At 45.3% G+C, this 13,324-nt stretch overlaps 1 protein-coding gene across 2 annotated transcripts in view; it reads right to left on the reverse strand.

The window, feature by feature from the left end:
- Window positions 1-10,267, reverse strand: part of EVL (Enah/Vasp-like) — a 157,699-nt gene extending 147,432 nt beyond the window's left edge. For both annotated transcript variants that reach the window (XM_065063493.1, XM_065063489.1), the window contains exon 1: window positions 10,028-10,267. In XM_065063493.1, coding sequence (XP_064919565.1) covers window positions 10,028-10,032 — 5 coding nt within the window. In that variant the 5' untranslated portion in view covers window positions 10,033-10,267. The remainder of the gene's footprint in view (window positions 1-10,027) is intronic.
- Between the last annotated feature and the right edge of the window lie 3,057 nt (window positions 10,268-13,324).

Consider the following 13,324-nt stretch of genomic DNA (forward strand, 5'->3'; position numbering starts at 1 on the left):
TGCTCCTGGGTGTGGCATGAGCCCCAGGGATCACCACTCGCCATGGCAATCTTGGTGGCAGCTGTACGTGATTCGTGTGCTGGCAGCTCAACACCAATTGAAACAGAATCACAGAATCACAGAATCGACTGGGTTGGAAAAGACCTCAGAGATCATCAAGTCCAACCCTTGGTCCAACTCTAGTCCGTTTACTAGATCATGGCACTAAGTGCCATGTCCAATCTCAGTGTAAAAACCTCCAGGGACGGCGAGTCCACCACCTCCCTGGGCAGCCATTCCAATGCCTGACCACTCTCTCTGTAAAGAATTTCTTTCTAATATCCAGCCTAAATTTCCCCTGGCAGAGTTTAAGCCCATGCCCCCTTGTCCTATTGCTAACTGCCTGGGAGAAGACACCAATCCCCACCTGGCTATAACTTCCCTTCAGGTAGTTATAGAGAGTGATGAGGTCACCTCTAAGCCTCCTCTTCTCTAGACTAAACAACCCCAGCTCCCTCAGCCTCTCCCCATAGGTCTTATGTTCAAGTCCCTTCACCAGTCGTGTTGCTCTTCTCTGGACCCGCTCCAGCACTTCAATCTCTTTCCTGAACTGAGGGGCCCAGAACTAAACACAATACTCCAGGTATGGCCCCACCAATGCCCTTGTCCTGCTGACCACGCTATTTTTGATACAGGACAGGATACCGTTGGCCTTCTTGGCCACCTGGGCACACTGTTGGCTCATGTTGAGCTTCCTGTCAATTAGTACCCCCAGGTCCCTTTCTGTCTGACTGCTCTCCAGCCACTCTGCGCCCAGCCTGTAGCGCTGCAGGGGGTTGTTGTGACCAAAGTGCAGCACCCGGCACTTGGCCTTATTGAACTTCATCCCATTGGAATCAGCCCATTTTTCCAGTCTATCCAGATCCCTCTGCAGAGCCCTCCTGCCTTCCAGCAGGTCGACACTCCCTCCCAACTTGGTGTCACCAGCAAATTTGCTGATGATGGTCTCAATCCCCTCATCTAAATTGTCAATAAAGATGTTAAACAGGACTGGACACAAATACTAATAAATACAAGGCCAAGAGTCAGCAGGTCAGGCTCAAGGTGGGTCCATCACAACTCTGGGCTACCGGCGGAAGTATAAGATGGTGGTGTGAGTTATGGATCACTTTGGTAACAGCTGACAAACCAGCACTTCACTGGAATCCTCTAATGGAAAACAGTGCACGTGCTGAAGCAAAATTAAGGGATGGAACTCCTCGTTCCACCTACTCACAGATGGTTCTTACTACCAGACAAGCGAAACAACAAATGGGAACAGACACAGGACATTTTATTAAGCATACAGGTAAAACTAATATATAAGACCATGTGCTCTCTGACTAGTCAAAGAAATGAATTGCCTGAGAATAGCAAAACTGCTTTATGTCGATGATTCAAACCCTTACTTCTCAATGCAACTGCTGTTGGATCATAAATTGACTTAGATTCACCTAGATGATGTATTTAGTTATTTAATAGAAAGATTAGCATGAGAATGTACAGCAGCACTCAACACTAATTCATAACAGAGTCAGAATATTAAAGTTACCTCATTCTGTCAAAATATGGTAGTCCCGTATTTCTCTCATTTTAATCACAATTTGTTTTCAAAAATGAAATCACAGGTTATCTCAAATCCCAGTACTGTTTGGCAGGTGGGAATGAGAGTGACAGACAAAACAGAGTCATTTAATAATATGATTATTTTAGTATAAAAAACATTTTAACTGGGTAATAAGAACAGTAAGGAGCTAATGGGCATCAGTACATACATACGAACTGCATGAAAATATGTGCATATGCGGATGACATTAACTACTCTGTTTCTGATTTTTGAAGTTTTTTTGTTGGCATTTCTGAACTCTTTTGATGCTCACTGGATCACAAAACACAAATTGGGTAGTGCTGATCTATTCAGTGCTGAAGACACACTCATCCAGCCAACATGTAACAGACTTGTTTCCAACTATGGCCTTTTCACTTGAATTTACTTATTTAAGCTAACCTTTTGTCATAAGCACTCAACAGTCCTGGCTGGTTTTAGCTGTTCCTGCTGCATGCAAACATCCACCCATGGAATGTCACTGCAGCCAACCTCCTGATCTGAATACAGCTATGGAAAAAAAAGCATACAGCATGCAATTAAAGAGATTACAGTGACCACAGCCCTACTTCTTGCTAATACCATTTCAGTGTATTTTCTAGATCCCTTCGTTACTGAGGGAGCAGTTTACTAAGCACAGGAATGAAGCAACAAAACAACACACATGCTGACTAAGAAGCACTTAGTATAAATATGCTCTTCGTCCTCAGAAATGTTTTTTGAACAGGAGACTCCATTCTAGCAAAGCAAGGACTTCAACAGGACCAAACTTAAACATAACCTTAAATCCTGTGCTAGACCGAGACTTAATTTGCCCTCATGTAAATATTGTCATCCTCCAGCAGATAAAGAAACGAAGCCAAAAAGGTTAAAAGATTTAGCAGCTGCAGACCAGCCAAGGAAGCACAGAACATCTGCACCACGGAGCTCACCGCAACAACAAGAACCAGGCCTGAACAGCCTTGCTGTAAAGCCAGACACAAAGTACTACATCCTCCTTGCTGGAGCATCTACCCATGCTTGAACCCATGGTATGCTACAATTCATGGTACTATATTAAGATGAGTTGCTCTACACAGCTTTCTTTTTTTGCAGTAAATCACAGAAAAACATGTCTATTCATCCTGGCACCTATGAGAAGCTGAAGAAAGAGAGAAGAAAGCTATGAGATCTCAAGTTGCAGGAATGACACCTACTGCCTAAGAAATGAATTGCTCACCTAAAGGAGATCTGTGGTCAACGGAGAGGGGCTTCTAGAGAATAAACAAGCACGTGGACAGGAGCCAGCAATGTGTGCTTGCAGCCCAGAAATCCAACCATATCCTACGCTGCCATGAGAAGCAGCGTGGCCAGCAGGTCAAAGGAGGTAATTCTGCGCCTCTGCTCCAGCCTGGTGAGACCCCACCTGCAGTGCTGTGTCCAGCTCTGGGGACCCCAGTGCAAGAAAGAGATGGACCTGTTAGAGAGGGTCTAGAGCATGGCCATGAAGATGGTCAGAGGGATGGAACACCTCTCCTGTGAAAAAAGGCTGAGGGAGTTGCCTGGAGAATAAAAGGCTCCAGGGAGACCTTAATGCAGCCTTCTAGTACTTAAAGGGGGCTTATAACAAAGACAGAAGCTCACAGCAAAGACAGAGGCTTTTTCACTAGGGCCTGCAGTGACAGGATAAGGGCCAATGGTTTTAAACTGAAAGAGAGTAGGCTTATATTAGACATAATGAAGGCATTTTTTACAATGAGGGTGGTGAGACACTGTAACAGGTTGGCCAGAGAAGCTGGGGATGCCCCATCCCTGGATGGGGTTGTGAGCAAGCAGATCTAGTGAAAGATGTCCGTGCCCATGGCAAGGGCTTGGACTAGTTGATATTTAAAGGTCTCTTCTGACCCAAACCATTCCATGATTCTGTGAAATGGGCCCAACCTTGCTGCTGACTATCAGGGTGATCACATGAAAACCTGCAGGATATTCGGGCAGGGAGGGAGGTTTAGTGATGTGAAGAAAAGTTGAATTCCTGGTCAACAGCATGTATAACTCAGGGGAAAAAAAACCTCTTCATCATGAACCGAGGTGGAAAATACCTTGTTTCGACTGGAATCATGGTTAGTAAGTGGAAAATGCTCAGCCATGCTACGAGCTAGGCTACACAGTTTGTAATGCAAGCACTGGGGAGCCTGGGCAGGAGGGTCTGTGATGGATAAGAGCAAGAATAGCATCTCAGTAAATGCCAAATCTTAGTTTGTAGTAATATTGTTCCCAGGAGAAACTGTTCCATGAGCATTTCTGGTGGCACCAGGGAGCACTGCCTGAACCTTCTGCTTGCTCCTACCCTGTATATACACCCTTTGTGTATGGAAAGTGTGAATTTTCTTTTCTTCTGCCTTTGTATGTAAAGAATTCATGATCTGGTTCACCCTACCAAACCACAAATTGCTAACTTGGCACAGCTGAGGGGAACAGGAAGGAGAACTTAGAAGAAATGTATAAACTAACACTGAACTTGAAACAAGTATAAGGCTTGAATGCCTTCACCAAGAAGGAAAATCAAAAGTTTCTGGCCCCCACAGGTCTCTTCCACTCCAGGACTGTGAAATATCCAGGGAAATGTAATGCTTCACTAGTTGTTGTGATGTTACAAAATGGCGCTTTGGATAGTCAGAAATGTGAAGGAGGTTTCCAGGCTCAAATTTTTGGTAAAGACTTGCCCAGTCTGTCTCCTCTGATTAATAAAAATAGATATGCCTAATACTTTTATAACTCTCAAGTGAAGAATAGCCTTGGAAAGACTGTCAATACCACTCTGAGTGTTTGCTCAAAGCAAAAATTCCAAGTCTCACAGGAAGAAACGTTCTGCAGTGCTAAATACCCCAGAAATGAAAAAGAAAAAAAAAAAAAAAAAGGACAAATTTGGACTGTTTTCAATTTCACAGACTAAACACTATTTGAGTGTTACTGGGTGACGTGCACACACACCCATGAACATGGGGTCATCCCAAGCAGACCATGCTGGATGAACCATCAGGTTTCTCCCCTTCTACAGTGCAGGACAGAAACATCTCCGCTACGCCAGGCACTGGGAAACAGCCAACACATGCACTGCAGAGCTCCCTGTGGGCTCATCAGCCAGGAACAAGGCAGATTAGCCCCAGCAAGGCTGTGTGCTGCTATGACTTGTGCCCTATGGGCCTCATGGCCCCCTGTCTGGATGTCTGGTGTCTTCTCCCTGGGCTGCATTATAGCCATGCTCCAGCAAGGATGGCGACTTTACTGGTGCACAACTCAAATGCATATTGGTGGGAGCTCTGATGGTCACTTCCCCTCATCACGGCACATTAGATCAAGAAGCAGATGAAATGGAAGTCTTGGGTAGGTGCCTGTGGATTAAATCTGCCTGAGGGAGAACAACAGGGTGAGATGAAGAAATGGTGGCACAGCTACTCCACCTCTGCTCCGTGCTCCTGAGAAACTAAACCTAGACACACAGCTGAGAAAAAGAAATGGGAGGAAGCACCGTGGATCCATAATGTTCTGCAATGGCTGTGAAGAAAACAGAAAATACATCCCAAAACTACCCCATCCTCCTGTAGAAGCAATACCTGTGTACACTGGAGCAGTTTTTACTGCCTATCTACTGTAATGAAGGACAATATCAGCTAATATTTTAATATAAACAGAAATTGAATGAGATAATACTAAGATTCAGATGCAGCAAAGGAGCCTGAAATATCTGTAGTGACCTTCTCAGACTCAGAAAATCTACAGCTCACCCAATTTATTTTAATTCTGTAATTATTAGGATTGAATATGAGTCAGAATTAATTTTATTTTGGCAGCAGCTTTTGAAATCTTTTCTAGAGAGGTTCAACACTGCTCATTTTACACAGTACCCAGAACTGAGAGAAACTATGACGGACAGCAAGAAAAAAAGGAAAGAAATCACAAAAGTGCTAAGCTGCAAGATATGGGGAAATTATTTAGGCCTGAAATGTGTTTTCACTTTTGGAAAGATTTTGATGATTTCTTACAAGAAATACGTAACAAATACTTAGATACTTACAAAGTGAGAAGTGTAGTAGTGCCCAAAGGAAGCACCTAGTCAAGTACAAAGAAAGACTATGCAGACACCTTTAATGATTACACACTTCTAATGAAGCTGCTCTGCATTAGACATCTGTTGTTTAACACAGCCTGAGTGATCCGGGAAAGGACAGAAGTGAAACATCACACAAAACCACAATATTGAGTTAAACAGACCTGCACACTCTCACTTGAAAGATGGCTTTCAGCCTCCATTATACCATTACAAAGAGTATAAAACATGTCAAAAAGAGGGAATGAAAAAAAATATGTCCAGAGTTTGTCCTTTATTTTAGAGAGGGGAAAATAAGCATGTTTTTTAATAGTACACAATAACAATTAGTATAAAATTGGTACAACTGGCCTGCCTGCTCACACGTCCCAACAGTGAGGGTACATTGACGGAACCGCAGCATCGCTCGGTTCCTGATGAGCCACAGCCCAACCTTCAGCAGAGGTCCAAAATTTGCTGACAAAGGAGTTTGTCTGCAGCTAGAGCTAAACTGCCTCTCTACAGATCTAAGGGGAGCAAACAAAAGCAATTTTCTGTCAGCAGCATAGTAGCCACACTTGGGATTTTGCTGACGAAACTGTGACAGCCAGAGGACTGGGTGTTTTCTCATCAAGTGATGCTGGCAGAACTGCGCAGCACGGATTCGGCTCAAAAGGTTGCAAACCTAAACATACCAAAAGGTGTGATTGTAGGTGGTAGTGTGACAGCTCACAGTCATCCCCAGGAGCCCACAGCCATGCACATCGCAATGCCAAGGCACATACATAGCAGGAGTCAGAACATGGCAGGACAGAGGTTTCAATTTAAACAAAAATTAACCAAGTTACAAGCGTATTGTTCCAACTCACAAATCAATTACTAAGTGACAAGGTTAAAAGACACTTTATAGACAACTTGATTTGATTATCCATCTCAGGGGATGCTACTACTTTCCTGGAGGAAACAGTACACTGGGCCACAAGGCCAGTGAGGTCAGTAACCCCAATTCTGACAACATTATAAACACAAACAACACATTCTCTCTAATTCGTTACAGATGGAATCAGAAAGAAACAGTAAAGAAAAAGAAAACATAGAAAATGACACTGTATACATACAGCTCCAGTTACTCCAAGCAAACTAAAAGCATTGGCAAAACTCTTGAGTTATCCCATGAATTGCTTAATGAATAGAAAATGTGGAAGACAATTAAATGCTCAATACATTGTGTTTATTGGAAGAAATGTAAAGACTTCACTTGTTTATGTCTGAAAACAAAAGGCTTAAGATGAATGATGTATATATACTTTGTGTTACTAAAACAAGCTTATTCTGTGAGTATTCAGTTCTCTTTTTCTCATGGTCTTGCTCCATCCCTTTAAATCAGACCTAAATACAACAGCTTTTTAGGATTTTCAGTTGGCAGCTATACAGGAATGTCAGAACAAAAAGGCTGACTTTAGCCAGAGAACTCTACAAATGCTAAGGTGCTAAGGGAAACCATTTTCCCCAACAACTTCTGTATTGAACTCATTACATTTGATAAAAGCATATATTCCCACAAAAGAGTACTTTTAATCTGAATAATCTCATCTAGAGGTTGTTTCCTTCTCTGGATATTCTGTATGTTCTGTTTAGAAAAAAGGAAGTGCTGGAGGTGGGAGGCTTTCCCCACATCATTGCCTCAGGACCGCAGCACAGAGCCAGCCCGCACTCACCACAGTCATGGCAAAGAGACAGACAGTGAAGACTTTTTCCGGGATGCACTCAAAATGCTATAGGTGGTTTTTATTTATAAAAACAGAGACCACTAAAATACACATGATTTATAAACTACAACTATGGCTAAGAAATGCAAGTTTACACCTCTATTGAAATAATGTAAACATCTTTTTTTCATCTACAGTGCTATTCATAGACATTTTCCCAAATATGAGCTAATTCTGTTACTTCCAAGAATAAATTAATATCTGCTGGAGAATAACCTCAATATTTATTGTACTAAATGAATATATTTATATTCTAAGCAGTAACACCTCTGTACTTTAGCATTTTCCACCTAGGAATCCTAATCCACTTCTGAGACACAACATCTATTGTAATCTGTTTTATTACTAAAACCTGTGGTACACCCACTATACACACTACACCTTTGAAGTGAAGACATAAATTATCAAAAAATTGAAACCATCACATAAATGCAGCTGTGCAAAGAATAGCATTGTACTCTATTCACCACAAAAAGCAATATAAATAAAACACACATAGGTAAGCAAATGTTTTAAAGGTTTTTATTAGATGATTGTATAGACTGCCAGGGTCTTTTGGAATTATATAGCCTATATTTATTAAACAAGGATTGTTACTGAAAGAGGCTTTAAGTGATTTGCAGACGTGTGTTTACTGACAAGTACAACCTATTCAGTAGTAACTGTATAAGCAAGCAAAAAAATCAGTTATGGAAACCTTTAAAAACAAGAAAGCATTAAAACCAACCAAACAAACAAAAGCAAAAGGCCACCAAACACAAATAACACCAACCAAGCATATACATTAAACTACAACAGTGGTAATTGTAAGCACAGACTGTTTTAAGCATTATATGAGGAAAACAGGGCAGCTGTACTAAGTCACACACAGCCCAACTCCGGGGGTCGGCTCCATTACCTAGATGTGACACAGCCTGGCATGAGGTGTCCAACCTAGAGAAGCACCCTGTCCATCATCATCGAAAGTGAGGACATGGAGAAGTCCTGAGCCCCTCCTGGAGTCAAGCTGCTTTTTCTTTCCAAAATGCCCTGTAGCTCCCACCTCCTCAGAGAGTGCCCCATCTGTCATGGTGGGGATCTCTTTGGGTGCATTATGGTACTCTAATTTACAGGCTGTCTTTGTGGGTCTCTCTCTTTCCTGCTGCCTCTTCCAACAGAAAACACAACCACCAACTGCAAAAGTTCATATGGAGCAGAGTGTCTTCAGTGGGAGAAAGTTAAAACTCTTCCAGCCTTCCAACTAGCCCGTGGTGCCCCCTCAGGGGTGAAACATGTACTTGAGTGAGAAAGTCAGCTTTTCTTCATGGGGGAAGAGCTCTACCAACTGGGCTACTAACTGAATGGGAGGGAACAAGCGAAAAATCCACTGCCCTCTCTTGTGTTTATCTCTGCAGGTCTCTGAGCATCATCACGGTCAGACCAAGGGAGACTGATGGAGATAGATACACATTGTGTATGGAGACCAGAGGGATCTAGGCTACCAGTCGCATTACACTGCAGGCTCGTGTGCTTTCAGCCCACCCCAAGGATGTAATTTTAAGGAAGTGAAGAAAACTATTGGTAAGATAAATGACTAAATAAATCTATGCAGCTCCAACCCTTCAGCACACGTGATAGCATCAGGAATAAATGTAACTGTAAATGCAGACAAAGGTTTTTAGACTTCCACTGCACTTCCAAGGAGCAATGCCAAACTTGGAATTCAGGCATCAGGCGCTACAGAAAGGTATCTGGCTTCAAACTGTTATTTCCATTTTTAAGGTTTCCCAAAGTGGTTTTACCTTGCTGAAGATAGTAATTAAGTGGAAAGAATCACTAGTATTAGAACATGAATCAGAGGCTGGGTTGCTCTGAGATACTGACAGCTCAAGTGAACTCTTGAATAAATGAGGAAAGAGATAGATTTGGAAGAGCATGAACCAAAACAAATAACGTCTTCCTTCCACCAGGCACTTATCTGGCTGCAGGAAATCTGTGTGTTGTTTGTGGGTTTTTTGCTTTTCGTATTCAAAATAGAGAAACTGACCTCGGGAAAACTATGAGTTGGAGCACTCACTGCCTGACGAGACTCCGGGAGATCAGGCACGACCTGTGCTGGATGCTCGGGAGAAATCTCATCTCCTCTCTCCGGATCTCCTCTCTCACAACCCCGCACGCTGTCCCCACCGCCCGGAGGGTACTTTGTCCGAGTCTCATCTGGCCGAACCCTCTGGCTGCGAGGCAGAGCAGCATTAAGCACGATCCCTGGCTGTACATCGCAGCACTATTTTCAAAGCGCTTTACAGCCTTTTGTAACCGCCGGGATAATCTGTCATATGGATTTAGGCACTGACAGTCAAACATGCCAAAAATGTCACCACCCACTCGTATTATCCATCCGGCGAAAGACTAGGAAGCGCCGCATTGCTTAACCTCTCCTCCGCCTTCCACTCGCACAGGAAATCCCCACCCCCCACGGCGTGACACCATCGCGGGGGGACCGCGGACACCCCCTACTCCCGCAGGCCGGCTTGGGGGCGCCCTGCCCGCGGCACTCGGCGCTGCGCATCCCGGGCCGCCCGCACTCACCTCATCTTCCCAGCGGGGCGCGGCGGCGGCCGGGGCCGGGGGCGGGCGGCGGCCGGGGGTGCTCCGGCGGCGGCGCCGCCCCACTCGCAGCGCCGGGCCCCGCGGCGCTATCCGGGCAGCGCGGCGGCGGGCAGCCCCTCCGCCGGCCCGGCCATGTTGCCGGCTCCCGCCCGGCTGCGCTGAGTGTGTCTGTGTGTGTGGGCAGGACAAAGCGCCGCTGCCGCCGCCCGCCCCACTCCGCTCCCACGCGCGGCGGGGCCGCACCGCCCCCCCGCTCCGCCCCGCCCCGCGCAGCCTCCGCGGCTCCACCCGCGGGGGGATGGGGAGCCGTACTCGGCCTCCCCCCCACTGCCCCCCGTGGGGGTTGCGCAGGTGAGGCAGGGCGTGGGCGTGGGGAGCGGCCGCGCACCGGGAGCGGCACCGACCGGCGGTTCCGGGCTCCTCGGCCGGTGCCGGTGCCGGTGTCGGTGTCGAGCCGAGGGCTCGGGGAAGCAGACGCGCCGCCTTCCCGGCTGGAGCAGGGGCAGTGCCGTGGTTGCAGACCGCTCCTCTGCAAAGTGCTGTAGAGGTCCTGTGTACCAGCGTCAAAAATGGGTGCTTTTGTGGTTGGAAGCAAGGGCAAAAATTCTATTTTCTGTTAATATTGCAGGGAAGTTCTGTTTTCCGTGCCTTCACCCTTTCCACCTGCCCCAGGTGAGTTTCCCTGGGAGCTCTCTCATCCTGCTGTCAGCCGTGTCCATCCTCTGCATCCACCTTCCTGCCCACCTCAGGGTGACCTGGGCTTCCTCCCAGCTGTGCTGTTCCTTCCCATCCAACTTTCCTCCCTGTTCCACAAGCCAGTCCCATCCCTGGACCTCTGCTCTTCTCCTTCCAGTCACCTCCTGCCAGTTCTCAAGTGCAGGGTGAACCACATGGTGATGATCTCCACCAGTGGAAATGGCTGCTTTGCAGGACCAGAGCCTGGAGCTTCCACTTTCCCTCTCTTTGACTCTTCCCATGCATCACCCACTAGAAAAAGGCGATATTGAAAGTTGTGTCACTTATATATCGTCAATGATCTGGCACCATGAAGGACCAAATACTGCAATTGTTTCTCAGGTCTTTAATACGTATATCACCGTAAATTCATTGGCAGTTCTCAAGAGACTAAAGACTCTTCAAACTGAAAATTTGTGCATTCATCTCCCACAGATCTCCCTGAGTTGTGCATTATCTAATTTGGACACAAAAAAACCCCAGCAACCACATGATCCCAGGTAATCCCACAGCAGTGGGCTTTCAGGCAGGTAGCACGTGTGTGCACATTGTGTCTGAAATGGTTGCTTGGCATGTCCCTGTGTCAATTGCCACTGCTCCAGTCACTGGGACCCACCTCTGTCCACATGTGCCCTGAGGGGCAAGGGAGCTGTAGCCCCTCTCAGTGTGTGCAGAGGCAGTTTTGGGAAGGTGCAGGGGGTGCGGGTGGGGTGAAGTGGGCTGCGGGGCAGCACAGGTGGCTGGAAAGGATTGTGAGATCTCAGGGAACGTGCCCGTAGTGCAGCACAAACAAACTGCAGGACTGCGCTAGAGGCAATTGGGCATGGCACAGCCTGTGCAGGGGATAGGGAGTGAAGCAGTGGGGCATGTGTTTAATATAAATACTTTACATTTGCATTTCTGTTTCTCTAAAAAGTTAAGGTTTTCCATAAGGTTTCCACATAGCGCTTATTTTTACTGTAATAGTAGCCTATGCCACTAGAATGGATGCTGCAAAAATCAAGCCATAGATCTGATGCCCCAGGGACCTATTTCCCCATTTGCTTGTCAAGCCTTGCTGCTGCCTGCTGCAGCCCCATACCAAACAAAATTATACTACAACAATAACAACAACAACAATATGACAGCGACAAAACTCCTGGTAGTAATAATGTCTATGACTTTCATTCAAGGCCATGTTTGTTTCTTGGTAGCTAATGTGTTTCTGATAATTGCTGTTTTCAATGATCATTAAGATGTTAAAAAAAATAATTAGGAACAGAATTACTGAGAGGCCAGGGGGATGGAACTGCCACCCCTTCTGTGCCTCATTAACACAGAACCCAGCTCCTGCCTGCCCTGTCCCTTAGCAGGTCTGTGCCACCCCCTTCCCACATCACCCCACCAATTAATCTAAGCTCACTTCACACAGATAAGGTCTCTCCTAAAGAAGATTCCCCTGTCACTAAGGGGCTTCCTCATTTGTTTGAAACCAAAGCTTATAGTCCTTTCTTATGAGCAATTATCCTAAATTTCCTAGAAGGCATGATAAATGTTTGTATAAAGGAAAAACTGTGTCAGATTTGATACACTGTATCCATCGAGTGACAGTGGCTTGGAGAAGCTCTTTCTCATAGTTTGTGATGAGGTTGCTGAAGGCAGCAAGCTTATGAACAAATAATGAGCAAATATAAAACCTATTTTCTTGTTACGATCATCTGACTAATCCTTTAGAGTGTGGGTCACTGACCAGCGTATGCAACATATGGGAGACAGCATAAGGCAAGGAGGATGCTTATTAAACTAGAAAGTTTCATGGAAATTGTACTAGAACTTAAAAAATGATTAAAAGAGCAAATCCATATGTGAGTTCACTGATAATCTGGGTTTTTTTTTAAATGTAATTTCCTTAAGCTAGGTTTATAACAGGCACAAATCAAATAGGCAAAGAAATGTATGTAAATCACGCCATGGTTAAGATATAAAACTAGAGTAAGCAAAACTATCAAAGACTTTTATCTGGGTAGGTATGCTGCACAGCGTAAAGTGGCACCTGATGTTGCAGAGAGACTCCTGAGTCTTTACAAAGAGATGAAACTACAACCACCACATGCCCCAACACAGACACATCCCGCAGCCGCCCAGAAGGGGCTGCAACCAAGCGGGTTCGGTACAGGGTGGTTCCCACCACCTGCAGCTCTGTACTTGCACAGCCCCTGAGAAGAGGTGCCATCCTTTGGCAAGTTGCAACACCTCACTGGCTATAAACTTGTGCAATGTCTGCCCTTGCAAAGGGTTGGGAGGCTTAATTGCCCGGGAAATGTTTTGAGAACTGATGCAGAAATGCAGAATATGTGAGGTTACTTGTCACTTTTACTGGCCATTTTATTTATTCTTATGTTAAGAAACAAGAGAGAAAAGGAGAAGAAATTTTATGTACTGTTACATATGCCATTTTTGCTGGCCTCTAACGGCACAGAAACAAGAGAGCAGTGTTAGAAATCTTTGTTATATCAGAATCCACGAGGTTTCTTCATCAATGTTGATGTCTTCAAGTGTCCA

The sequence above is a fragment of the Columba livia genome, chromosome 5, assembly GCF_036013475.1.
Source record: "Columba livia isolate bColLiv1 breed racing homer chromosome 5, bColLiv1.pat.W.v2, whole genome shotgun sequence".
NCBI classification, from domain to species: Eukaryota; Metazoa; Chordata; class Aves; order Columbiformes; family Columbidae; genus Columba; species Columba livia.